Consider the following 27,334-nt stretch of genomic DNA (forward strand, 5'->3'; position numbering starts at 1 on the left):
AAAGTTGCAGATAAAATACAATAACTTACTGGACTGTACACCAAGAACACTCTTTAAGAAAGAGTATGGGAGAAACAGCTGAAGAAGCCACAAGAAAAACTGACTGTAAGTGGCTTCTGTGGTTTTATCAGCAAGGTGAGGGGTCCAGGCAACACTTAGCCGACTTGAAGGACATCCTGGCTTCTCTCTCAGCATCAGGCTTTGAAATTATTTTTCCATCTTCCCTGTCTCTGTAACACAACCTCTGCACGTAGTGTATCTCAGGAAATGACAATTGGCTGTCCAATCCCATACAAATTGATTGGATATGACAGCTTAAGGAATAAATATTCCGCAGAGAAAAAAAGCTTTTACTTACACCCTCATATTTTAATCCTATTTTTTTAGCCCTTTCTTGGTTAATTTTGTTATTTCAATTAGATCATTTAAAAATCAACACATCACATACCAGCCTCCCCTAACAGCAATCATAAGATTTGATGATTTTTTCTGATACACAGGCTAGTGTTTCAAATTTGCATTATTTTATCTACTGAATTAACTACGAATTCTAAACCAAACTAATGCTGCCATGTGTTTTTAAACATCTCTAATCCAAACCATCTGGAGAGGCATGGTTTTGCAAAGGCATCCCTTCCAGGACACTCTGCGGATTTTGTCACTGCTTGAGGTTTTGGCAAACCGTCAACATTACTATAGTTCTCTTTTATGAAATATAGCTTTTGACTAGGATTTTCTTCTTGAGTGTGTGTGTGTGCACTTTTAAGTATGGGCACTTGTGTACCATTTTTGTTCCTGCTCTCTTGTTTTTCAGAAGACCTTCATCACAGCTTAAAGAAATAAAGGGTTTTCCATATATGAGGCATACTTTAATCTCAACTACTCAATATAATACTAGGCAAAGTTATCAGAGAAGCAAGGAGACAATGTTAAATAACATTGAATTATATATAGGTGCTGGAAACACTTTTTAAACCAGTGAAAAGGAAAAATGCATGTGAACGTTACAGACCCAAAAGAGTGGTTACAAAGTGATCATGGCAACACATTTGTCCCATAAAAAACAGCCTATTTGAGATTACCCCAAAAAATAATCTTTCACCTAAGAAAAGCAGTCTCTTGCTTAATTCTTTGGCTAACAATGAACATGCTATTTTACAATGGTTATCAATATGAGCAGAAATATGGAAAGAGCCAAGTGTGTTGCTACAACCAAGGTCAGAAAGCTTTCCCTCGGAGGTGATGATTCCATTCCCCCAAACTCTTTAATAATAGGTGCTTTTGGGGCCGGCACTGTGGCATAGCGGGTAAAGCCGCCCTCTGCAGTGCCAGCATTCCCATGTGGGTGCTGGTTCGAGTCCTGGCTGATCTACTTCCAATCCAGCTCTCTGCTATGGCCTGGGAAAGCAGAAGGTGGCCCATGTGTTTGGGCCCTTCATCCATGTGGGAGACCTGGAAGAAGCTCCTCGCTTCAGATCAGCCTAGCTCCAGCCATTGCAGCCATTTGGGGAATGAACCAGCAGATGGAAGACCTCTCTCTGCCTCTGCCTCTCTGCAACTCTGCCTTTCAAATAAAAAATTTTTAAAATAGGTGCTTTTAAATGATTTTTAGAATTGTTTTGCTGAGTAACCATCTGAAATGATTCAAAATAATAATGCAACTATTTGGGAATACCCGTCTCTGGGTTTATTAAGAACATGCTATGATCAAACAGCCCTGTTCATCTGACCGTAGAAGCCATCCCATAAACACATATACTAATCAGAGAGTCTTGGTCTACTTGGTAAAGGAAAAGAAAGGTCTATGTTTTAGAAATAGATGGTCTGAAATCTTGAGGTTATTCCATCCCTAAAATGCCAAAAAGCCAAAGCAATGCAAAGACAGCCCTCCTGCAGGTGGTGGTGGCCTTGTTCACCACTGTGGGTACCGATAGGGCCTGGGACTACCCCACAGCTCATCCTGGGCTTCCCACAGACCCCTTTCCAGGAATGCTGTTCCTCCTCTGCCTTCCTGAGGGCGGGCATGGCCCTTCCAAGGCTTTTCTCTCCTTTCTAACCTTTTGGTAAATGTGAAACCTGCTTCTGCCTAAATGAAAATGTAGCATAAAGACACACAGCAACTCCAAAGAAACACCCCTCCCCCTGCCAGGGATCCCAGCTACACATGTCTCTGCAAGGGACAACATCACAAATATTCACAACAATTTTCCAACCCCATCTTCCCTATCCTCACTCCATGGTCTACAGACTGGGTTGAGCATGGCAATGACCAACTTCTCTGCAAGGTTTTCATGTGCCATGTCCACCAGTATATACCAGGGGCTCCTTTGCAAAGACTGTTCCCGAGGCCACCAGTGTGGATCAAGCCAGTGCATCTCTACTAGCGTGGCACAAGCACAAAGCATGGATGGGGCTCAGCCATGTACACAAGCATGCCAGTAACTAGATCACTGAGCTCATTTTGTACTTGTCGGTTAGGTGCCTTTACCCTGGAACCCCCAGTCCTCTCCTGTTACCTGGCCACACTGGTCCCTCTCCCCAGAGCCCTCAGTCTCATGCTCTCACCCATGCTATCTGAACAGCACACATAGATGGGTACATATGTTGCATGTCATTCTTGCATATTAGATAATAGTTGTAGCTGACATCCGCTGGGTGCCTACCATGTGCCTGGCACTGAGTGTTTATACATAATCATTTATGTTAGTCTCATAACTCTTTGACTTACCCAAGTTACAGGGTTTCAGAGTACTAGAATCAAATTTAGTACTAGGCTGTGTGACTGTATCTCGCCTTTACTTAGCCACCATACACTTACCTACTTCTCACAACTCAGTAAACATCTCAGCACCATGTAGTTAAGACACAGATGGTTAAATGGTCACTCAGACAACCCTGGAATTGTCCCAGGTTCTCTGTCACTTGGCATCTGTATGTAAAGAACACACCTAAAAATGTGGCCAGTATGAACAGGGGCCCGTTCTGAAAGGAGCTGGCTAGGTGATAGAAAATCAGCCTGGTGGGCATGGAGGCGAGCTGGAGGATTCCTGGGGAGAGAAGATGCCACTTTTAACTCCAGCCAGTCATCGCTGCGAGAACCTGGCCATGGTGAATATTCCCTAAATATCCCATAAGTATCTCTTGAATGGATTAATATGTGAATGAGTAAATAATGAAACTAAGGTGAACCTTCTTCCGGAATATATCCAAGTAATTAAATGAAAAATGCCAAGGTTTAAGCTTCTTCCCATCTGACTATCATACAATAACAGCAAAACAATCACATGTGGAAAGAATATTCTATTTTTTCAAAGCAGGTTCACCTATTACAATGGATTTGTATGTATGCCTATTACAATGGAATTGTACATGCACACACACCACCCACTCCAAGAAAGAGTTCATACACTGAAAAGCCCGTTTGCTCTCTCTACACCATATGAGGACAGAGCAAGATGACAGTTGTCTGCAAGCCAGGAAGAGAGCCCTAACCAGAAATGGAATTATCTAGAACCATCCAGAAGTGTGAGAGACATGTCTGTTGTTCCTAAACAGCTCAATCTATGGTATTTTGTTATGGCAGTCCATGCTAACACACCTGTATCCTCTTTTATCCTCACAATGACAGGAAAGGTAAACACAACACCATCATCAGGCAGCCAGACTCCTCAGGGCAACCATTTTCTCAAGATTGAGGCTTCTCTGCTCTCAGTGAACAGCCGGCCAGGAAGGCACAGAGGAAAGGGTAGTGGAGAGCTTGTTCAGATCATATTGCTCTCCCTATACAATTTTAATAATTTCTGGGGCAGGGAGACATGGGACTTGGTGTTGTGGCACAGCAAGTTAAGCCCTGCTTAGAATGCCCACATTTCTAATTGGAGTGCTGGTTCAAGTCCTAGCTCCATGGGAGACCTGGATGGAATTCCTGGCCCCTGGTTTTGACCTAGCCCAGCCCTGGCCATTGTGGACATTTGGGGAACTGACCAACAGATCGAAGATTTTATGTGTGGGCATCTGTTTATCACTCTGATGTTCAAATAAATAAAAATCCCAGAGCAATTGTTTGCTGAAGTACAGCTGGAGAAAGTCATGTTTAGACAGTTCTAGCCTAGGGTGTGCGAAAAGGAATGAAGTCCATTGAAGGACCCGAGTACAATGGTCAATGCTGGGATTCCTTGTCTACAATAGGAGTATATGCACATTAATGGGCACAGCAGATGCTACTGAGTCTTAGTTTTTGTAATCACGTGAAGCTTTAGTTTCATCACTTACAATATAATTTAAACAAAATCTAGGAGAGCGCTTCAAAAAGCTTGTTGAAGAGTAGAAATGAAAGGAAAGCTTATTTTGATGCAAAGCATTTTGAAATCTATGTGGTGTTTCTGTAATATGCACTTCCTGTGAGTATCTGCACGGCATCCCTTGTGTCCAGTAGTCCAGCCACTGTCTAGCACACTTGGTACTGTACACAGTCTGCTGCTCTGCTGTGGGCAGATGAAGAATCACCCGGGACTCAGTTTCTGTGTAATCTGGTCAGTCGTTCTCATTTCCTTAGCTGTTTCCTAGTAACTCATTCTGCTTCCTCTTGTGTTACTTTTCAGAAGAGGTTCCAGTAGAGGGAAGATAAACCACGACAGCTCGCAAAGCAAATTTTCAGCTTCCGTGGTCCAAACAGAAAGTGACATTTCTGCTCTTTGACTTAGTATCAGTGTCTGGCTCCAGCCTCGGTCATCAGAGCGGCCATACTCAGTTGGCCTAGAAGAGGCGCTTCTGAATGCCTGCCTTCCTTTGAGCACATACATTTAAGCTCTCATGCCTTTTCCCCACAGCACAAAATAGCAACTCTGTGCTGCTGTTCCTCTTGTCTGATCTACATAATGTCTAACTTTTATGTAAGAGCTTAATTTTACCTTTATGTCATATGCAATCTTTAGTTTTCCCCATTTTCATACTCTGGAATATGTGCCATCACCTATACCACACTGGTTGAGGTTCCCTCTTCTGCACTTTCTGATCCTTACATGTGCTGAACAACACATTTGAAAATGGCCTGGGACTTACATAGGTTAGCATGTCCTTCACCATGGCATTTACTTGCCAATTACAAAGCACCTGATAGGCGCTTTCTTTTTGAATCTCAGGAACTCACACTGAACACAGCACTAGTTGTCATCTAGACTTTTCTATCTTGACCTCTCATAACCAGTTCCTGGCACATCCAACGGAAAAGTGTAGAAAGTGCCTTTTCTGCAGCTAACAGATTGGGAGAAAATATTTGCAAACTATGCAACTGATAAAGGATTAACTTCCAGGATCTATATAGAACAAGAAACGCCAACAACAAAACAATCAAGAAATGGGCAAAGGACCTGAGCAGACATTTTTCAAGAGAGGAAATTCAAATGGCCAACAGACACATGAAAAAATGTTCAGGATCCCAAGCCATCAGGGAAGTGCAAATCAAAACCACAATGAGGTTTCACCTCAACCCAGTTAGAATGGCTCCCGTACAGAAAACAACAAATAAATGCTGGTGAGGATATGGGGAAAAAGGTACCCTCATCCAATTTTGGTGGGAATGTAAACTGATGCAGCCACTGTGGAAAACAGTATAGAGATACCTCAGAAAGCTGAATATTGACCTACCATTTGACCCAGCCATCCCACTCTTGGTAATTTACCCAAAGGAAATGAAATCAGCATATGAAAGAGTTATCTGTACCCCCATGTTCATCGCAGCTCAATTTATAATAACGAAGATATGGAATCAACCGAAGACTAAATTTTGGCATACATTATACTATGGAATACTACACAGTGGTTAAAAAAAATTAAACCCTGTCACTTGCAACAAGATGGATGCGACTGGATACCATTATACCTAGCAAAATAAGCCAGTCTCAAAAAACAAATGCCATGTTTTCCCTAATCTGTGATAACTAATAGAAAACCTAAAAGGTAATCTACAATAGTGAAACTGACACTTGTAATGCAGTAGTTTTGAACAGCCCTCGTCTTGACTGTTGAACAATGTTTTTTCTTTTTTCTTCATAGTATTTGAACTTTCTACTTACTGTAGTGTTAATCTTATGAGTCTTAAGATAACTGAAAATACATCACTGTAAAAAATAAGAATGGGAATGAGAGAGTGAGGAGGAAGAAGGGTGGGAGTATGGGTGGGAGAGAAGTGGGGAGGGAAAAATCACTATATTCCTAAATTTTTATGTATGAAATGCATGAAGTTTATATTCCTTAATTAAAAAAAAATGTCTTTTCCTTTTTGTCAGCCTGTGCAAAAGAAAGTCATCCTGTTCTATTTAAATGAATTCTCACACTTCTCGGGCCATACCATATGTTAGAAAAATGAGTAAGTTAATGTATACCTGTGTGTCCACAGCTGTTCTGTAGATTTGGACTTGGGGATGGGCTGAGTGCTGATGGTGGAAGTTTATTGGAGCTGACTTCATGGTCCCAGCGATGGAGACGCCTGCTCTCTGTGGGCTTAGGAAACGCTGCAGCAGGTCTCCACGGGGCACCCAGAAGTGTGGTTGGCTCACTGTCCCTCTCCTGACCACCAGCAGCCCACGTTCCCTCCCGAGTTCCCAGCAGGCCTTGCAGGCCGAAGGCTCTCTGAGGTTGGGGGAAACTCATCAGAGCCAAGTGCTGGGCAGCTGAGGTCATGCATCACAACCTCAACCTTTATGGAATCCGAATGCTAAACAAAGTCACACAGGAGAAAAAAAAGCAACGGGGAGTTTTCAAGGTCAGCCCCAAGGAGGTTATTTGCCCCCTTTCACGCCCTGCTCTCCCCCTCCAAACAGTGAGGGTTTCAGGTCAGCTCCAGAACATCCTTGAAAAGAGAATGCCAACAAGGAAACCAAAGCAGGAAAAAGCAGAAGCAAAAATAAAAACCTCGGAGCAACCTCAGCTCCAAATATAGCATCGCCTCTTACCTCAATGCAGATCATTCTAAGATCTCTATTCCCGATTCTATTCATTCTGTTTAAAAGAGGGAGGCCACACCAGGATAAGCAGCGTGGGGTGGTCAGACTCTTAATCTAATGACAGTGTGCAGAAGCCACTACAGAGGACAGCAGGGACGTGGCCAGATTGTGTGCTGGGGCCGAGCGGTTGATTTCTATGTGGAGTCCACCGATCTTTTCCAAGTATAGACAGCTTCTATTGAAATGAAAATAGAACATGCCGGACCAGGGCCCACACTGAAAATTCAGTGTAGTCAAGACACGGAACTGCCCACGAAGGGAAAGGCATTTGGCTTTGCTCTTCCCAACAGAGAAAAGTGAGCCTTCACACTGGAATCTTTTTGTGATTATGCAAGGTTTTGAAAAGAATACCAAGTTGGTATCTGTTTCTTGTATGTTTGCATCCCAGCACCTGGGACCATGCTCTTGAGTCAATGGATTTACTTGCATTTATACACTTGGGAAAAATAAGAAGAATCAACAGAGATCAGCCAGAAACAGATCATTTAACGCAGTTATTCTAAAATCCCACGAGAACAATCATCACAGTCCATCCCGTTGCTCCCTACGCCTGGTCCTCTTTCCTACTAAGTAACTGGTTATCTAATTTTGAAATTACTGGAACATCACAGGACCATGTGGACACACAATCAACCCGACTCCAATCAGTGTTGAGCAAAGGCCCATTGTAGTAAACAAGATTCACCAAAGATCACCAAGGGTGTAGAAGAAAAGCTATAGTTCACTGAAAAAGGTTTTTTTTTTGTTTTTGTTTTTGTTTTGTTTTGTTTTCCATTCTTTGGGCTCTCTGAATTTCCCTTCGGGCCAGAGATGGGAAAGACAGCCACATGGAGAAGGCATGTCTCACTGATGGCTTGCCGAGTGCCGGGCTGCCCAACACACACCTGGCAGCATCTGCACAGCTTTGCTACCAACCCCATGCTTTCCCATCCCCGTAGAAGGCAGCCTGCAGACTGCACGACATAGAAAACAGAACGTCCTAGGATTTGATTCACTGCTCATTGGCTGGGCAACCCTGAACTTTTCAAAGTTTTAATGTGGAAAAGGAGAAAAACATCTTTTCTACCTCCTTGTTTTAAGTATCTACGGGCTCATGAAGGCAGAAGTGTGGAGCAAACATAAAATAGACAAATGTCAGTATCACCAGCGGTGTTACACTTTCGTGCACGGTAACCAGGTGGCCTTTATTATCCTCGCACTCCACTTAACCTCCACCTACCGGTTCATCTGTCATTTCCTGGACTGTCCAGGAGCCCCAACTGGGAGACACAGCAGCTCAGGATGACTTAGCTGTAACACAATGATTGCTTCCCTTTGGCAGCCATTGATGTTATCTTGTTTTTATCTCAATTGCGTGGGAATCACCTGTGCCAAGGCGTGAAACTACACAGAAAGCAGCAGCACTCTCTGCTGTGCATTGTCACCACACCCTGTTCCAGGGGACCCTGAACGTGTTCCTGGATAAACAACACGGCGCCTCCAAACCACTACCCTCCACCATGACCTCAGCACTCCCTGAGCTACAGAATCACCGATGTGGAGGCGGGGGTGCAAGCATGGGGAAGAGGCAGAGCGGGGAGCAGCAGGGACAGTGGTTAGAACACTTCTCAAGCACAGTCAGGCATAGCACCAGGTTGACAAAGGCAAGAAACGCTGCTCCAGGCTGGGCCAAGGACGAAAGGGGGGTCTCAGGGCGTGAGGACGAAGAGTCCTGCACTTCCAGATAACAAAGCCAACCAGTTTTCTTACCTGTTATCCTCTTTCTTCATCTCCCCTCGACAGTCAGTGGGGTTCAGCTTTTACGGCATCTCTTGGGAGCTTTCCAAACGCCCAGGCTGGACCCCAGAGAAGTGAGACCTGGAGCCCTAGAGGTCAAGCAGCAGCTTTTCTTAAAGTTGCCCACGTGACTGCCGTGATCAGCTGAGGCCACGCACCCAATGTGCTCCATTTATTCTCTACGGAGCCCCTCCTTCCCTCCACACACCTGCACGGTGTTACCTGGCTGCGGCACCCACCAACACAGCACGAGGTATGGCGTGGGCTTCAGTGTGCAAGTCTAGCTCACTGCAGACCTGTGACAGTCACAGGCACCTGCCTTCCCCTCCTGACTTTTCGTAGCCAGTTTGGGCAGCAGGAGTAATAGGAGCTTATGACCACGGAGGTAAGGACTGGATTTTCAGTCCAGTTAGTATCAGAGAAACTGCCCACCACGTCAAATTCTTGTGTTCTCCCACCAGACAAGAAAGCCATTCTTCCTTGATATCTAACAGCTTCCCATCGAAGGGTAATCATTTCAGGTGTATCTGCCTAGTAGCCCAAAGTGATCTGGAATTGGCAGGATTTTAAGAGTTGTGAAAGACACAGGTTTTCTAGATTGCTGGGAAGGTAAACTAGAGTGTTTATGCTATATGTCAACTTGGCGCAGCCTGTGGCACCCAGTTGTTCGGTCAGATACTAATCTAGATGTTAGTGTGAAGGGATTTTTAGGATGTGACTAACTTTTAAAAAATATTTATTTGAAAGAGTGACAGAAAGAGGGAGATACGGAGAGAAAGATATCTTCCATCTGTTGGTTCATGCCAATAAGCCTACAATGCCAGGGCTAGGCCAGGCTGAAGCCGGGAGCCAGGGATGCCATCCACGTCTCCCACGTGGATGGCAGGAACGTAATTACTTGGGCCATCATCTGCTGCCTCCTATTCGAGTTAGCAGGACGTTGGATCACAGGCACTGAGTAGTCAGGACGTTAACCAGGACCCCAGATGGGCAGCAGGTGTCCCAAGCTGTGGCTTAATCAGCTGTGCCACAACACCTGCCATCATGATTCGCACTGAAGCCAGTAGACTTGGAGTAAAGTAGATTATCCTCCATCATGTGGGGGAGGCTGAGCCATCAGCAGAGGGCCTGCAGCCAAGACTGACGTTTCCCAAAGAAGAGCCAAGGTTGTCTGCAACAGAAATCCTCACCTTGCTTGAAGCCCTGCAGATTTCAGTCAAGAAGGCAGCATCACCTGTTAATGATTCCTCAGCCTGCTGCCTCACCCTTATCTCATGAGCCAAGTTCTTTTTTTTTTTTTATTTGACAGAGTTATAGACAGTGAGAGAGAGAGAGAGACAGGTCTTCCTTCCTTTGGTTCACCCCCCAAATGGCTGCTACAGCTGGCACTGGGCCGATCCAAAGCCAGGAGCCAGGTGCTTCTTCCTGGTCTCCCATGTGGGTGCAGGGGCCCAAGCACCTGAGCCATCCTCCACTGCCCTCCTGGGTCACAGCAGAGAGCTGGACTGGAAGAGGAACAACCAGGACTAGAACCTGGCACCCATGTAGGATGCTGACGCCGCAGGCGGAGGATTAACCAAGTGAGCCATGGCCCCGGCCCCGAGCCAAGTTCTTAAATTGCAATCACTCTCTCTTCATATATATTTCCATATATCTATCCACTCATGTACCCATACATATTTATTTATGTATATATTTACATATATATTTACACACTCAAGTACATACAGATACACGTAGAAATGCTTGTGACTATCTGATACTCACCTGTCTCCTGTTGACTCTGTGTCTCTTGTATACTAGCCTGGCTAGTATACAAGGCATCCTCAGAAGGGCCCCAAAATTACTTTTTCTCTGCTGATTTGTTTTTTCTTTTCCTTCTTTTCTGCAGAGGATCAAAGCTTTTTTCCTTTTACCCTCCCAGAGCTGGTCCCACACTCTTCCCTCTATAGCTCCCAGTCTGGTCACTTTAAGAGAATGAATTTAACAGTAGGTTTTCCAGTGGTATTCAGCAATTTGGATCATCATGATGTTCTCCAATGTCTTTGATTAATGGGAAGGGTATTTATATGAATTCTTCATCATTTATACTGGAGTAGCACAACCATGATTTTCAACATCTTAAACATATGCACAGTTAAATGGTTTAACTTTCATTTGACACCTAGAACCCCAGAATCTGCAGGGTCTTTTGCACATGTTTCTTGGTCAACCCTAAAGTTTAAAAGCATTAGGATTCTCAGGTTTTTTTTTCCAGTGGGAAGGCGAGGCAGAATCCCTCGTACTTCTGTCACCAGTTCAAGTGAAGGTATCCAGGGGACAGGGAGGTTTGTTCAGCATCTCCTGGCAACTCTGGTGTGGCTACCTCGTTAGTATATTCACAAGAGTCTGGCTTCCTTTAACTTTTTAAATCAGGAGTATATTTTCTTCTAAAATACATATATTGAGTCATTTAAGGAGGAAACTCTAAGTAAATGCTTGTTGGTGAAATCTTCGCAAATGATCTCAAAGATACCAAAAAGACGTGAGGGATGCCCTATGCAGTGAACACCGGAATGAACTACTGCCATGCAATGAAACAGGTCATTAAACAATTCTACTGAACTCCAAAGACCTTTGGAATCTGTGTCTTCCCTCAGCATTGCCACACTCCCTATTAACTGTTTTACGATGTAACGTTGTGAATATTAAGTGCATTATCAAACAGGGATTGCCATAGGGTACCTCTAGTCAGTTAACATTATTAAAACTTTAAAAACAATGATAAACATCATGCACACTGATTGAAACAATGTGTTACTGCTTAGATTTTTAAAATTAAAGTTAGGCTTTCTGTAATATCAAAGTACTTTCAAGGAACTGTTTTTCAAAAATGTGCTTTTCCTTATCCCATAATCCTTATAGCATTTTCCTGGCAATTCAGCAAACCTCTTAAAACTGAACCAAATTAGGATTTTGTGCTTCTATGTTTACAGAAAGAGCATATCAGACTGACAAACTTGATAATCTTTAAAAAAAGGAAAAGAAAAAACTGTTCTTATTTCAAAGGTTCAGAAAATAAAGCGTATTTACTATGCAGACTAGATCTCTTGTTAAGTTGTTTTTGAGATAGCAAATTAGAAAAACATGGCCAGCGCCAGCGCCTCCTCAATCAGGCTGAGACGGAGACTTTTACTCCAGCAGCTCCTGTTCCCCAAACTATATCTGATAATGTCCTAAAGTCTAAACAGATTTTAGTTCAAACAGATACCCTGCTCCCAGATAGGAAATGGCACTGAACTCCCAAAGTCAACAGGTTGGCCCAGCCTCTTTAAATGATGTGTCTGTATTTGGGGTAAGCTGCCACGCGGTATCTCCGAACTGCAATAGCTGAGGAACCGAAACTTTGAGCTGGAATGGTTGCTTTCCATTTTCCTGTGCATAATCACAGGACGGGGGAATGCACAGAGGGGTTGGTGCGTTGGTCAGTGTCGAGGCCTATTATCTAGGCAGGGTCGTGGCCACAGAGCCAAGCTGAGCGTGTGCAAGCGTAGCGTGATTTCAGCCTGCAGCGTGTCAGCGGAAGCAGAGACGCGTGTCAGCAGGCACACGAGCGAAATAGTCCCAACTGTTTGAAATGATCTCTGCACTGGCAAACTAGAAACAGCATCTACAGTTCTCAACAATTCAAGAAGCACTGGTGATAATTCTTCCCCCAAACCAGCTACAGAAGTATTATTATCTGTAAAGCAATAGGGCACCCTTAAACCTCAAACTGGCAAAATCCATTGAAGTGCATTCAGAGGGAGGAGGGAACTTGAAATGGCAGAGCTTTGAGGATGTCCATGTGGGTGGCAAGCATATGCTGCCGCTAAGCAAAGGAAGTGGTACACCACGATTCTTCCTAAGTGCGAGGTCTTTATAAACTCATCTTCATTTGGGCTGTTTTAAATAGAAAGTAAATGACACACAGTGCCCAACCAGGCTTCCTGACTGTTGCTGCTTTCCCCAAACATTAGGTTACTGTGGGGGAATTTTCCAAAACTGTCAACAATTCCACTTTTAAACCCAGTTCTTCCTCTCAACATAAGGTAGAAGCGATACAGCATGAACTATATTTGGTCTAGCAGGAGCTGTAAGCTATTTTTACAACGCTGACTCCTACCTGACAGTGGAAGACATACTCTGGGGTGGTTTTCTTAAACTTCATGTTCCAAACCAAGGCCACTCCATCTGGTTCGTGGGGAGCATCTTCATTGTTGTTGTAAGAAGCGACCATCAGCTCAGGGTACTAAATGGAAAAGGTCACAGGGTGGATTATGCTAAGATGACAACACAAGGAAAACTTTCCTGTTCCTACACACACACGCACCACTGCATACCTTCAGTGGCACCTTGGTCTGCAGTTGAGGCATACTTCATGTCAGCTTGCTGCCACACCACCACCCCACCCCACCCCGCCCCGTAATCTAGTCCCTGGCTCCCACGCTCTGTGTGCGTGTGCCTCCTACCAAACAGCCAACCCTGCTTGATCTTTCTGTATCATGACACCTACCTGCTTCTTTCTCCTATAATTTAAAGGTTTCCATTACATCTGTCTCTGCTGATTTTCTTCCCTGATCACTCTTTTTAGTCCCTACAGGGTCTCCAAGGGGGGATGTATTCCAAGAGGGATATGCTGCCCTCTCTTTTGCCTTTGTCTACAAATTCTCCCTGGGTGATCACATCCACTCCAATGCTCTAATATTCTAGAAATTTTCCAATCTGTCTTTCTAGGCTTGAGTTATCCTTGATTTTCCATAGGAAATCTGCTCTTCCCGCATTCCCTATTGGAGCATCTAGCACTAACATTCTCCTGAATGACCGCCTCTCTTCAATCCTCACATATTACGTTCTATTACTTCCTCAACTCTTTCCTTCTCTTTCTCTCTTCCTTCCTTCCTAAAATTTATTTATTTATTTCAAAAATCAGAGTTACTGAGAGAGAGAGAGAGAGACACACACACAGAGAGAGAGAGATAGCTTACATCTGCTGTTTCTCTCCCCAGATGGCCCCAACAGGCAGAGTTGGGCCATACCAAAGCCAGCAGCTTCATTCAGGTCTCCCACATGGGTACAAGATGGGTACAAGATGGGACCCAAGCACGTGGGCCATCTTCCACTGCTCTCCCAAGCCATTAGCAGGGAGCTGGATTGAAAGTGGAGTAGCTTTTATTGACCTCTGAATCTAAGATCTATTAAATCCTAGCATAAAATAAACTTGTACCAACATCTTTTGAATTATTTCTGTGTTTTTTTACTTTAATGACTGTGCCCAGTAAAAAAAAAAAAACAAAAAACAAAAAAAAAACCACCTTATATTTAACCCTCTTGTGTTAAACAATGCCAATAATTAAAAACGTAAATGCAAGAAACACAACCAGGAACATAAAAAGGATGATTCTACAGTGATGCCTGGTATTCAAAAACACCCACTCACCCCACATGAACTTTGTTCTGGGCGTTGTTAAAGAAACTGAGGCTGAGTCTCATGGAAGGTGTTTACAGTTAGAATCCATTTCATGAAAGTGTCATTACTCCTGGGGTTTTCTTAAGGTGGCCCCATTAAAAATAGCACCAAGATTATAGATCATATCACTCTCTTATAGCTAATTGTTTCTTTGCACTGGTGCTATGTATATATTTAAATAGGAAACTTCCCTTAAAAGTTGGAACACTGATGTTTTTGCATCAAAAATAACTGACTCTAAGTCTTCTATGTGGCTTGCTGTATTCTTTCAGCTGCTTCGACTTAAGAAAGCTGCAGAGAACAACTTGCTGGTGGTGCAGAGGCAGTATACGCATGCGACTTTACACATGTATGTGGCCACCAGGGGAAGTCATCACTCTTTATTAGAAAATGCTCCTCAGCGGATGAATCAAAGGCCTATTAAGGAAGGCCTTTGATTCAGAGCCCATTCAAAGAGACCAACATCCAGATAAACACAGAAGTCTCCAGACTGCTCATCTGAAGTTTAACTATGTCACATGTGAACAGGCAACTCTATAAACATCAACACCACTACCACAGGGGCCAGGGAGCAGCCAGAAGGGGCTGGAATAACATCCCACAGCGTCACATCTGGGTCTCATCGGTGGCACCCACTTTCAGCTTTTCCTTTTTTCTGTTTGAAAATATTTGAAATTATTTAACTTCAAAATTCTTTTAGAAAATGGAGTGTTTTAGTAAAATGCCAGTGAAATGCCTTTGGTGTAATTTCTACATTTAGGATCTCAAAGGCTAAAGGTACTGGTTTAAATCGTAACCGCATGCAAGATTTTATGGTTTCAAACTCTCCTCTGGCATATCTTTTTGCCATTGTTTGAGCCTAATTACTCATATTTTCTCAGGCTCCAATAAAGAGTCTCCAAACAATTATTTAAATCTTAAATTTTGCTTAGAATTATGATTTTAAGATAATACATATAATTATAAAATTTATATTCATTTGACTACTCATAGGTTTGGATGCTTCAAGGTTGATAACCTAGGGGCATTCTATCCAGAAATTACTATATATGCCCTCAAGTCTGGTTTGTTTTATAAGTAACTGAAATTTACTGGGGAGGAAAGAACCCACATATTTAAATGCCCATTATGTGCTAGACACTGAACTGGGTGATAGATTGGCTCATTTGGTCCTCACAGTCTTCTCAAGTAGGCAGTAGTTTACTTGTTTCTACAGATGAAGATGCCAAGAGTCCCTGGATAAGTAACTTGTTCCATATGAAGTTGCTATCATGTGATGAAGTGAGAACCCCACTTGAATTCTCTTGGCTTCAAGGCCATGTCCCTACTTGCACACTGCGGCATGCAACAAGTGGCCCCTACACATATATAAGGCACTGTGTCAAGTAAAATTGAGGCAAGAATGTCCACAATACTGTGCCCTTGCCTATAAGAACTCGCCATGAAATAGAAAGAGGTAAGATACGTGTAAGAATAACCACAACACAGACGTAAAAGAAGACAATGAGACATGCTACGATGGAAGTGTAAACCAAGTTCTGTAGAAACACAGAGGAGAACATAAGCACCCCAGTTAGGGCGGGGTATGGCAGGGAGAGACAGTGAAGGAACCTCTAAGAAGAAATGAGCCTGGAACTGGACCTCGTCAAGTAAGAAGTTTACCAGGAGAGAAGAGAGGACAGCATGGACCACATACAAAGGTGCAGGAGGTGCCTCTTGGGTAACGATGCCACTCATAGGATTCTCCCTCTTTGGAGATTATCCCAATACAGAGGTAACTGACTTCTTAGGGATAATTCATTAATTTCAGGGTTTATACTTCATGAAGCTGAGCTACTTGTCTTCTCCAACATGGATGTTGTAATGTCTGAATGGAGACACACAAACTCTGGATTGGTGCATGAGCTAGGCTAAGTACAACATCCTTTGGATGGAGTTCCTCAAGCTGCCCAGGTTTCTACTGCTCCTGAGTTCTGATCCTCCATCTTTTCCAAGGATTCCCTCACCATCTCATTGGCACTCCAATAAATCTCCTTTTTACTTAATCTTGCCAGAGGCAATGTTTCCTCAACTAATGGAATGGAGAAGAACATGTTCAGGGGACATCAGTGCTGCCCAGAGGCCGGCTATGTGAGGAGTAAGAAAAGAGGAAAAGGTTGGAAATGGCTCAAGGCTAATGGTTTTAGATTTCACTCTGGATAACAGGCAGTAGGAGTTATGTTCTGCCAACACTACTAATATTACTGCTGCTACTGCTCTCACTACTGTTGCATTTTAAAACTACTGTTTATGTATCAGATAATTTAAAAATTCTTAATCCTATAGGTATATTAACCCATTTAGTACTCACAAGATGCATATGAGGTAGAAATGACCGTTATCATTTTATGGAGGAGGAAACTTAAACCAACAGAAGTTAGATAACTGGCCTAAGGTGATACAGAGCTCATATAAGTAATCTTTACATGGACTAATCTTATAAAAGCACCTATGATGGCTCGACCCTGTAGAGAGTTACTTGGGCCTCTGAACCCCACAAAAGTGGTGTGATTGTAGGAACTGTGTTATCTAATTCCTCTTTCATATACCCTTTAGAAAATACATTTTTTTTTTTGACAGGCAGAGTGGACAGTGAGAGAGAGAGACAGAGAGAAAGGTCTTCCTTTTGCCGTTGGTTCACCCTCCAATGGCCGCCGCGGTTGGCGCGCTGCGGCCGGCGCACCGCGCTGATCCGATGGCAGGAGCCAGGTGCCTATCCTGGTCTCCCATGGGGTGCAGGGCCCAAGGACTTGGGCCATCCTCCACTGCACTCCCTGGCCACAGCAGAGAGCTGGCCTGGAAGAGGGGCAACCGGGACAGAATCCGGTGCCCCGACCGGGACTAGAACCCGGTGTGCCGGCGCCGCAAGGTGGAGGATTAGCCTAGTGAGCCGCGGCGCCGGCCTAGAAAATACATTTTTCAGCATTGCAAACCTCTTCCCCACAGCATGAATGGGATGATTACACAAAATGGGGAAAATAAATGAGCTCTTTCTATGTACAGTCTCTGCCCTTCCCAGTTTCACTTCCCACAGCACGCTGTGGCTGGGCAGGGGCTGTCTCACTGACGTGGGTCCACTCCTCCTCCAGGAGCCTTGTCAGCTGCCCTGGGAACAACGCCCAGTTGCCTTTGGGAATGTGTCAGATAAGGCTCCTGGGAGTGAGCTAGCAGAGCTGAGTGTGGCCCCGGGCTGGGATCTGACTGCTGTGCTCTCGGACCACCCAGGCTCCAGCAGAAAATGCTCTCTGGGCAAGCAGGCAGCGCACACCTTGTTGTCTGTAAGTGAAAGGGGATGCACCAACCCACTTGGAGGCTGCTGACCGTCCTGCCATAGGGGTGATGCTCAGCTTCAGCTCTCTCGGGTTCCAACAGGCTTAGACGGCACTCTCCTCAGTGCTCCCTCTGGTAGGCTGCCTTCTCTCCTCCCAGTCTACTGGAAAGCACTGACCAGAGACAGATTCCAGCCTTCTCTGAACTCAGAGAGCACCTGCAATACACTCTCCATCATCCTGCATCTTGAGCTGTCTTGCCCTCAGCGTTAAAAGAAGCCCTTTGTGAGGGGGAGTGGTTAAGAACAAGTGTCTCAGAAGGAGAAAATATTTAGGCTCTTCCACAACCCAGCTGAGTGACTTTTACCAAGTTACTTTGCTTCTCTGAACCTCAACTAACACATGGCAGTGGCAATAATTGCTTCCTCATAGGGTTGGTACGAGGCTGAGATAAGATAAAGCCTTCAGAGCAGCTGACACTGTGCATTGCATACAAGAAATGCAAATTAAAAGCCAGCTATGACTAGTAGCCCAGTGAAAGCACAGACTACAAGGCAGCAGAAACTGCTATGCAAAATTGCCCAACACTAATTATTCCTGTTGCCCTCCTGACTATTACGTCATTGTCGGTGCAGGAACATAGCACAGTGTCAAGAACATGGGTTCAGGGATTAGATCACCTGGGTTGACATTCCGACCTCAGCACAACTAGGCTGCATGCCTTGGCACATCACTTCACTGCCCCGTGCTGGGCAAAGCGCTTGGTATTTTGTCAACTCATTCATCAAATCAGCTCTTGGTAGATTTGCCTGCTCTCAATCTGGATGCCACACTGAAAAACTTAGGTTTTTCCTATAGGCAGTGCAGTCTGTTAATCCAGGGAAGTAATCAGATTTATGTTTTAGAAAGGTTATTGGGGTAGATGTACTGAAGGAAAGCTCCAGATGGACAAGCGTGGGGGTAGAAAGCACAGTTGGGTTAACAACAGTGCAGGTGTAAGATGCTCAATGTGGACATGGGAAAAAGGACAGTCTTGGTAACAGGCTGGGTTTGAAGATAGGGTGAGGAATCGCTAATGTTGAGATGAAATATCTGCCTCAGGTCCTTGGGTATGTTGTGATGTCTTTCACATAAAGATAATGTGGTAGGGAAAAAAGGGTTTGGGATACATGGAGATGAGTTGACGGTTGGTTTGAGATGATGTGGGACACCAGAGTGAATCTGTCTGATGCGGAAAGTGGAATTCAAGAGGGTGATTGGGCGGAGTTACAGACAGGCTGCCTATGATGTGGTTGAATTCACAGCAGTGGAAGAGATCTCTCACATACAGCATGTCAGGAGGAAGAGTAGAGGAAAACTCAGGGAGAAGAAGTTGCTTCTTTAAGTACAGGGAAGTCAATTAAACTGATTCACCAGGAGAGCTAAGGGCAAGTAAAAGCTTAGGAATGTCCATGCAAGTTGACAGGAGATCAATGGTGACCCAAATGAGAGCAAGTCCAAGGGCAGAACGGTGTGGCGCCTTGTTTGGTACTGAGCACATAATAGGGACTCAATAAATATGCACAACTAAGTGGAGAATCTAAACTGAAACCACAACAAAATGAGAAAGAAAACCAATAGGCATGGAAAAGAGAATTGCAGATTAGGAAACATCCGAAGTGAAGAAAGAAATCTCACATATTTTTTCATACAAATGCCATCAGAACATAAACCCAGTTTGTCCTGTGCCTGCAGTAGCTCTTACCTGGAGAGACCAGTCCATACAAGTGACCACTCGATGCTTGGACCAATGCTCATCGTAGAACTGGCGGTTGAAAGACAGGTTGGCTCCAGCTTGAACATCCCTGGGAGAGATTGCACATAAGAGATACACATGATGGTTCAGAATGGCCTTGGTCTGCGCACCACTCACACTGAAACAGTGGGATGACCAAAGTGTGGGACATACATCCATTTTGACAGCCAACTTTGGTCATAAATACATGAAATGGAGATGCTCTCCTTTGTGAAAAGCTCTTTCTAAAACAGCCCAGAATTTCCCACATGTTGTTCCAAGCCTGATAGAAAATATCAAGTTTGTTTCTGAAGCACTCTCCTCCTAACAGATTCTAGCTTGCAGCTGGAATTATTTGAAATCTCCTAGCTAGCAAGGGCGTACGATGCATGAGGGCATTCTTTGGAATCAGTACCACTCACCTGACCTTAGGACAGGAATAAGAGGCATGCTTCTATTTACTGAAAATTCGGATTGGCTGCAGTGGCTGCCTCCTTGCTAAGTGGTAAGTGATCATTTCTACCATGTTACCGACATGATGAGCAGGGGGCTGCATCAGGTGTGTTCCCCATCCTTACCACTCCTGCAAGGGGTTTGAACCTCAGGTGGGGCTAAAGGATTGCACTTTGGCCCAGGTTTACTCGGCTGACATTCAACTGGCTGTGATGTTCTCTTATAAGAACTTCGCCCTGATCATATTTGCTCTGCAGGACTAAAAGTTAGAAACGAGGACTTCCGGTTCTGCATCACCAGCTATTGGATGCACACAGAAAGCTGTCAGCATTGCACAGGCTCCTGATCAGGAAGTGCTCCACACTCATGCTTCCTTTCTCTGTGGGCATCAGTCCATTGGCTTGCACTCTGTATCACTTAGCTCACATAGCTCTTGTCCAGCCTGGGGGACCCAGCTTCCGACATTTATTTGGGCTTTAATTAGTTGAACTATTGGGACTTTTGTTCCCTCCTGATTCTTCCTCAGCTTCATCACTACCAATTCAGGCAAGAGGAACGTGCACTCAGGTTCTTCAAGGAGCCCAGGATAATACCTGGCCAGTACGTACTTGACTTAGGGTAAAATGGGGCCCAGAATTATCTGAGCCACGCATTTGAATTTTAAAAATAGTAAAACATCAAGTCTGATGAAAAGGGCAAGTGATCCTACCTTCACATATTGTTCTTCACCAGGAGAAATCAGTGGCTACCAGACGGCTCTGTCTATTTCTTCTGAGGCTCACGAAGGGTCTGCTATGATCCCCAGAATGACATAATATCCCTTCTCTGATACACAGGACAGTCACAGAGAGAGTAATTTAGGGCCCCTCACTCTTATTAAGTTTGTTCATTTGTTTGTCTGTAAATGTATCCTTGCATATGCCAAAAGGCTTCAAAGATGTCTTCAAAAAGCTCATAGACATGCACATTTTGAAAACACTATGCATGTGTTGCAATTTTTTTTGAATCAAAATAAACTTTTTAAATTCTGTTTTCCATGATATTTTTGAAGTGTGTATGTGAGCATAATTTTTACTGAATCAAAAAGAAGAAAACTTTTCCAGTCTTCAATGTCTTCCATATCAGTTAGTTTTGCTCATGTCTCATGTTAAGTTTCTTTAACTTTCTGTTTATTTGGACATCAAGGACACATACACAAGCCAGCTTAGAAGAGCGTTTGCACTAAGGACAATGCGGAAGACTGCCAGGCTCTGTCTCCTGAACTTTCCCCCAGACATCAAGTTCACAAGCCTGTCATGGGAACACGTGATAATTACAGGGAAACTATACTGGAAGTGATAACCGAAGCCCATCTTCAATGCTGTTCAGCAAAACCAGTCCTGTAGTTTCCTCCTCCTCTTATTTGTTAGATTTGGGATTTGTCTTGTCAATACATGGATAAATTTACAATCAACACATACCGTATGACACCGTTTTTTAAAACATGCACACTAGAGACTAACCCATCTTTCTCCTCTAACTCTCGACCGCTGTAGTCAAAAAAGATGTCAGCGTCTTCAGCCAGAGCTCTCTCAATGACCCGTATTGTCCGATCAAAAAAGATGAGAAACTCCTCTGAATGAAGGATCTGCTGTTTCTCTTCTTCTGTCAGTTCCCTGGGAGGGGCTTTTTATGGGAGAGATTGTCAGGACAGAAAAAAGAGTCAATTAACACTGAGCAAGAGAAATCCAATTCTCGAAAAAGCCTGCTTATCAAAGGAGAGGTGAGACACAGAGAAACAAGCTATTGTTTAGATCGATTCTAAGTTACTCACAGATTCACACCCAAGATTTGTGCAATGTCTCCACAAAAAATTTCATATCTGGCATAATTATTATTTTGAAGTGTTGGAAAAGATTACAAATGAAAACAGATTGGTGTGTTTATCAATTGGATCTAAATGTTGCTTTCTTCACAATTGAACTTGAAAAACAGCTCAAATATGGTAAAATAGATGAGTATATATATATAATAAATACACATGTATACATATATTAGACACTATTATAAAGCTGTCTGTATTAAATAAGTAGGAACTACACATTATATGACCCAGATAGTGCCTTTCCTCTTTTCTACTGGGTAAATTAGTTTTGTTTTAGGTGGTTAGTTGGTAAAGCTGACCAGTTAGTGCATAGTCTCCATTCAAAAGCTGAATGTGTGCATTTCCCAACCCACTTTCACCCAAGATATCTTCTACTTCTAAACAAATACAAAAACACAAATAAATGCTCGTTTAAAATGCCCCTCAATTTTTATGCCTTCCTTTTCTGGCTCTATCAAACTAAATTTGAAGATGCAAACTGAGACCCAGGGAGAGGGAATAATGAGCTGTGTGTTACAGGTCCTGAAACTTAGTGCACCTCAGAGCCCTGCTGCAGTCACACACATGATTCCTTCCCAGCAGGTTTTCAGAAAACTATAGGCGAGGGATCCGGAACACTCGCAGAATGAAAAGTCTTCAAGGGCAGAAACTGTCAGCCAAAGCTTTGGGGCTGCCGGGAACTCGAGCTTAATTCTCAGGTAGAGAGAGCCATCAACAAACATTGGACCGATGAACCTTTCATGAGTGCAGATGCCAAACCAGCAGGAGGAAGCCATGTGTTACATTCAGACACGGGGTTCCTGGGGGCGTTGCTCACTCATGATCGCACAGTCTCCCAGACACTTCTACGGCCATCGCCATAACCAGGACCAATTCCCCCTGGCCAGAGGTCAGAACAGCTTAGGTGCAGTCAGCTGATTCCACTAAGAGTACCGTGGAGCCCCTGTCCTAAGAAATCGGAATTCTCAAGGGCCTTTCTACAGCCACTGCAGGGGACTGAGAGTTTTAATGTTCATGTCTCTTCCCTTCCAGCTTTCCTTTCCCGGCCCCAGACCACGAGACATGGGCTCGGGAGGCACTTGAGAATCCATATTTGAACAAGAGACTAGAATGATTCTGGTCACTGGTACACACCTTAAGAAATGCTCTCCAGGTACTATGGTGGCAAAACATGATTCATCTACCACAACCTGAAATCTCCCAACACAGCCCACCCATAGGTTCCAGCAGCCCTAAATACAGAGAGAAACTTCTTTGCTGCCTACGTTGCCAGGGCTCTTAAGGTATCAGTGTGTTTCGGGGATCTCCAAGAACCCCCAACAAATTTTAGCCAGCAGTGTAGCCCAGCACTAGTTTGAGAAATAGTGAAATAGGCAACGAGGAGGCTGCTGCTGTAGCATAGCAGGTAAAGCTGCCGCCTGCAGTACCAGCATCCCATAGGGCGCTGGTTCGAGTCCTGGCTGCTCCTTTTCTGATCCAGCTCTCTGCTATGGTCTGGGAAAGCAGAAGAAGATGGCCCAAGTCCCTGGGCCCCTGCACCCATGTGGGAGACCTGGAAGAAGCTCTGGCCCCTGGCTTTATATTGGCTCAGCTCTGGCCACTGTGGTCATTTGGGGAGTAAACCAGTGGATGGAAGACCTCTCTCTCTCTCTCTCTCTCTCTCTCTCTCTCTCTCTCTCTCTTCCTTTCTCTGCTTCTGCCCCTGGCTCTCTGTAACTCTGTCTTCCAAGTAAATAAATAAATATTTAAGAAAAGAAAAGAAATGGGCAATGAGTAGCCTTTGGCTTTGGCTTGGTACAGGTAGAAGCCAAAGATAACACAAAGAACTCTACAAAACCAACCTGCCGTTTGCTGGCTTTGACTCTTTAATGAATTAATTGAAGCTCTTTGAGAAGTTTTACCTATAAAATGGGGGTGACGATGCCAAGACTTTAAGTCTGTTTTAAAGGGGAAACATAAACGCACTGCAAAAACAGTGAGGAATTCAACAACCAGCAATTACGCTGTAATTTATTAGCCTGCTTTCTGAAACTCCGTGAGATATCTGAAGTCCCGCTCTCAAGAATGCAATGAGATCACCAAATGTAAAGGATGAAAAAAGAAATAAAAACCCAAACTACAACATATTTGGTCCATTTTGCTTGGGTTAATACTGTTAGGAAAATAAGTCAAGTTCACTAAACAAGGGTGCTACAGGACAAGAAGAAAAAAAAAAAAAAAAAAAACCTCCCTAAGTCTTGGTCACTGTTAAAGGAAGACTTGAGACACTGGAAATTAAGCAAAGAAGTAGGAACTTTCCTCCTTTATTCCTTTTTTTACTAATATAAGAAAGTCTTTCCAGTCTCTGTGTATCTTTTCCAGTCACTTCTATTTCACCTGCATCTTGCCGTACAAGTCCATTACCTTGAATAAAAAATGGTATCTGTGTAATTTTCTGTAATTTCTTCTTCCCTGAGGCTTATTGTCACTTTGATCTCAGCTTTCAAGACACACAACTTCTTCTCTTAGAGAAACATAAATGGCTGATCAAAGTATGCTTCCAGAGGCCAGGTTCAGGTGGGTGAGGCAGTAGCCTCTCCAGATACCATGGTTGACAATACAATATTGGGTTCAAGATTAAATTGCTACTGAAGCAAAACAGAGGATATATTTTATATTAAAAGCTTTGATGTCCAATAGGGATCAAATGGCATGATTTGTGGGCACAGAATAATCACATGCATGGGATGTGCACTTTTAAAGTCATAAATAATATTCAGCTTAGGAGTTAAAGGGTTACTTTTGATTTTAAAGACCTCACAGACTTAGAAATTTTCTAATTGATAAGTATTGTTACAATATAATAAAATCATAACAGAGCATCTAGGAACTATAATCATCATGTGTATTCACAGATAAAAACATCAGCAGACATCAGATTTCTGGAAAGAGAATTGGTTGACTAATGGGACCTACCGAGTTCAAAGTACAGGCACACACACAAATAGAATCAGAGTTTTACTCCAGGACACAGCCCAAATTCTTCCTGAAAAATCTGTTTCTGGAACATAATGGACTTCTTCACAAGTTCATGACATAAAAGGAAAAGGCTAATTGAGTAGCAAAAGGCACGGGAGGACAAAACTTGGCACTGGTAACATTTTATTTTCTTACAAGGTAAGTACAAAATACCATTGTGACAAGTTTTTTTTTTGTTTGTTTGTTTGCTTGTGTTTTTGCAACACAACACATGGAGTCTTTCTGCCAAGCTCTGACAGATAACAATACTTCACATATTCAGAGTGCTTCAAAGTAAAAATAAAAATAAAGATTATGTAAGTATCACTAACACATAATGCAGATGACGACAATTTTCAAGTTCATTAAATGTTACTTAAATAGTTATATTTGGCTTGAATAACAAAGTAATGGACTGGATCAATAACATTCATATTCAGAAGGCTGAGTAATTCTATGAATTTGTGGCCTGGACTATTTAACTTGAATATAAATTTTACTAATTTCCTTTATTTGTTATTTATATATTTTAATATAAATATTTTTAATATTTATATTTCTTAGTTTAACATAAGAAAATACTTTTTAGTTCATCTTTCAGAAGGAATTGATCTGCTTTTTTTCTTGATTTTCCTTATTGCCCTTTTTTTCATAGTAAACATTTTATCACTATCCATGAAGTGTATTAATATTTCTAATGTAGCTGTGTATGAATTCTAAACAGTTCACATTGCAAATAAAGCCTAACATTTTGTACTGATACAGTATTCTATAAATTGTGTATGTTTTTAATCTCATTCACTACCCTTAATCCAAGCATTCGTTAAGGGAAACCAGCAGAAATGTATGTCATTACTATCTCCTTAGTTCAAGTACAAATTCTGACAATTTCTAGAAGTACAGAGACATACACATTTTAAAACTAAAAATCACTGTGTTCATAAAAGTAATTTGATGCATCGCAGGGATAAGTAAAATAGAAGCAAAGGGAAATCTCTTTAGGATCAAACTACCCTTTTTCTTTATTTTTCTTATATTTACAAATCCATTCTCATTGAAATTAACCACGTTAATTTCAGTAATAGCATTTTCCAATACATTCTCTAGCTAATGTTTTTAATCTTGGCATTTTCAGGGTTTAGGAATATGTGCCATTTATTATACTTTTATTCAAACAGTATGCTTTAACTATTTTAGTTTTCTACATGAAAAATATTACCTTAGAATTCCCTTTTAAATTTTGTAGTTATCTTTCAAATAATTAACGTGAATGTACATTAGTTTCTCTTTACTGACTATGCACCTATCTTGGTATCTGGGGCCTGGAGATTTTTTCCTCTATAGGAGTGAAATATGCACAAGGAGGTTTGCCACTGACACTGAATATCTTGCTACCTCATTCTTAGATTAAAAGTTATTTTGAAAATATCTACTACAGAAATGCCTTGTCTTGTTTCAAATGAGGTATCCCTTAATTTCAAAATCAAATGATTTGTAGAAATATTTTTCTGGAATATCTAAAAGATAAAAAATAAACAAACCTAAATAGCCAGGAAAAACACGAGATTAAATAAGGGCAGTGGCTGTCATGGGAATTTTACAGTGAGATCGGTTGATAAACAGCAGCAAGAAAACCCCAACCAAATGAACAACAAAGAATGTTTTTCTCTGAAGTGAATGTGAGGTTTATGAGTTAATTTGTGTTTACAAGAGTTGGGTTTCTGATTCTGATGTGTCTGAATCTCTACATACGAAGACACTGGAGCACTGACATAGAGAAATTTCCTACATTTGATTAAAAGCTGAAATGTACCTGCTGTCTTTTTCCTGTGCAATTGTGGGCGGCAGCGGGGAGTGAAAACAGTAATACATCAAAGCTACATTTCTTTACTTTTTAATGCATTTCGATGTCACTTGGGGGAACGTGTAAAAAGTTAGCACCGATTTTTCTGTCTCCTCCTCGCCATGTTTGTAACTTCATTCCAAAAGACAAAAAAAGGGCCAGATTTCTCAAAAATGTGCTCTCTGGTTTGCAACCATGTATGTCAAATTTCAGCCCAGAGCAAACTTTTATGGCTGCGTAATAAATCCCCAAGGCCCAGGGTTCCTAATGGAAGTGCTGACACAGCCCTAACTATGATGCAGGCGTGTGAATGGCGCCACGGTGAGATCTGCTAGAGATTCTTTCAAAAGTTTGCAAAATACTGTCTTGCTTAAAAAGAAAAAAAAAAAAAAAACCCAGAGGGTTTGATGCCAACATAAACATGGTTTTAACCCATTATGTGCTAATTTGCAGAAAAGCCATTAATGGAGAATAAGGCACACAGTGCGGCAGTCACAGGAAATGTTCTTTCAAATTCCTCTTTGACTTCACAGGGCTTTAATCAATTCCATGAAGCAGGAGCAACGGTTACAACTGGAGGGCGTTTCTGCCCAGAACGTCAGGAGGAGGCTGCTTGGCTCTGCCAGGGAAGACGCTTAGGAGACGGGAGCGGAGGGCGAGGCCGAGGGGGAATCCAGGCCGAGACGCACAGAAACACCCCCGCACCTTAGCACCTGGCATATTTTAAAGGATGTTTGGCAAAAGGCAAAAGAGAGCTTTCAATGGGAGCTGACTTCCTTTGTCCTTTGCTACACCTGTGATAAAGACAGGCTACTCGCCAGCTGTTT

At 42.9% G+C, this 27,334-nt stretch overlaps 1 protein-coding gene across 5 annotated transcripts in view; it reads right to left on the minus strand.

Annotated features, from left to right (window-relative positions):
• Positions 1-27,334, minus strand: part of DYNC1I1 (dynein cytoplasmic 1 intermediate chain 1) — a 341,106-nt gene that overhangs the window by 103,258 nt on the left and 210,514 nt on the right. For all 5 annotated transcript variants that reach the window (XM_062178067.1, XM_062178065.1, XM_062178066.1 and 2 more), the window contains 3 exons: positions 21,306-21,468; positions 19,321-19,420; positions 12,925-13,050 (listed from right to left, as the gene is read on the minus strand). In XM_062178067.1, coding sequence (XP_062034051.1) covers positions 12,925-13,050; positions 19,321-19,420; positions 21,306-21,468 — 389 coding nt within the window. The remainder of the gene's footprint in view (positions 1-12,924; positions 13,051-19,320; positions 19,421-21,305; positions 21,469-27,334) is intronic.

The sequence above is a fragment of the Lepus europaeus genome, chromosome 20, assembly GCF_033115175.1.
Source record: "Lepus europaeus isolate LE1 chromosome 20, mLepTim1.pri, whole genome shotgun sequence".
NCBI lineage: Eukaryota > Metazoa > Chordata > Mammalia > Lagomorpha > Leporidae > Lepus > Lepus europaeus.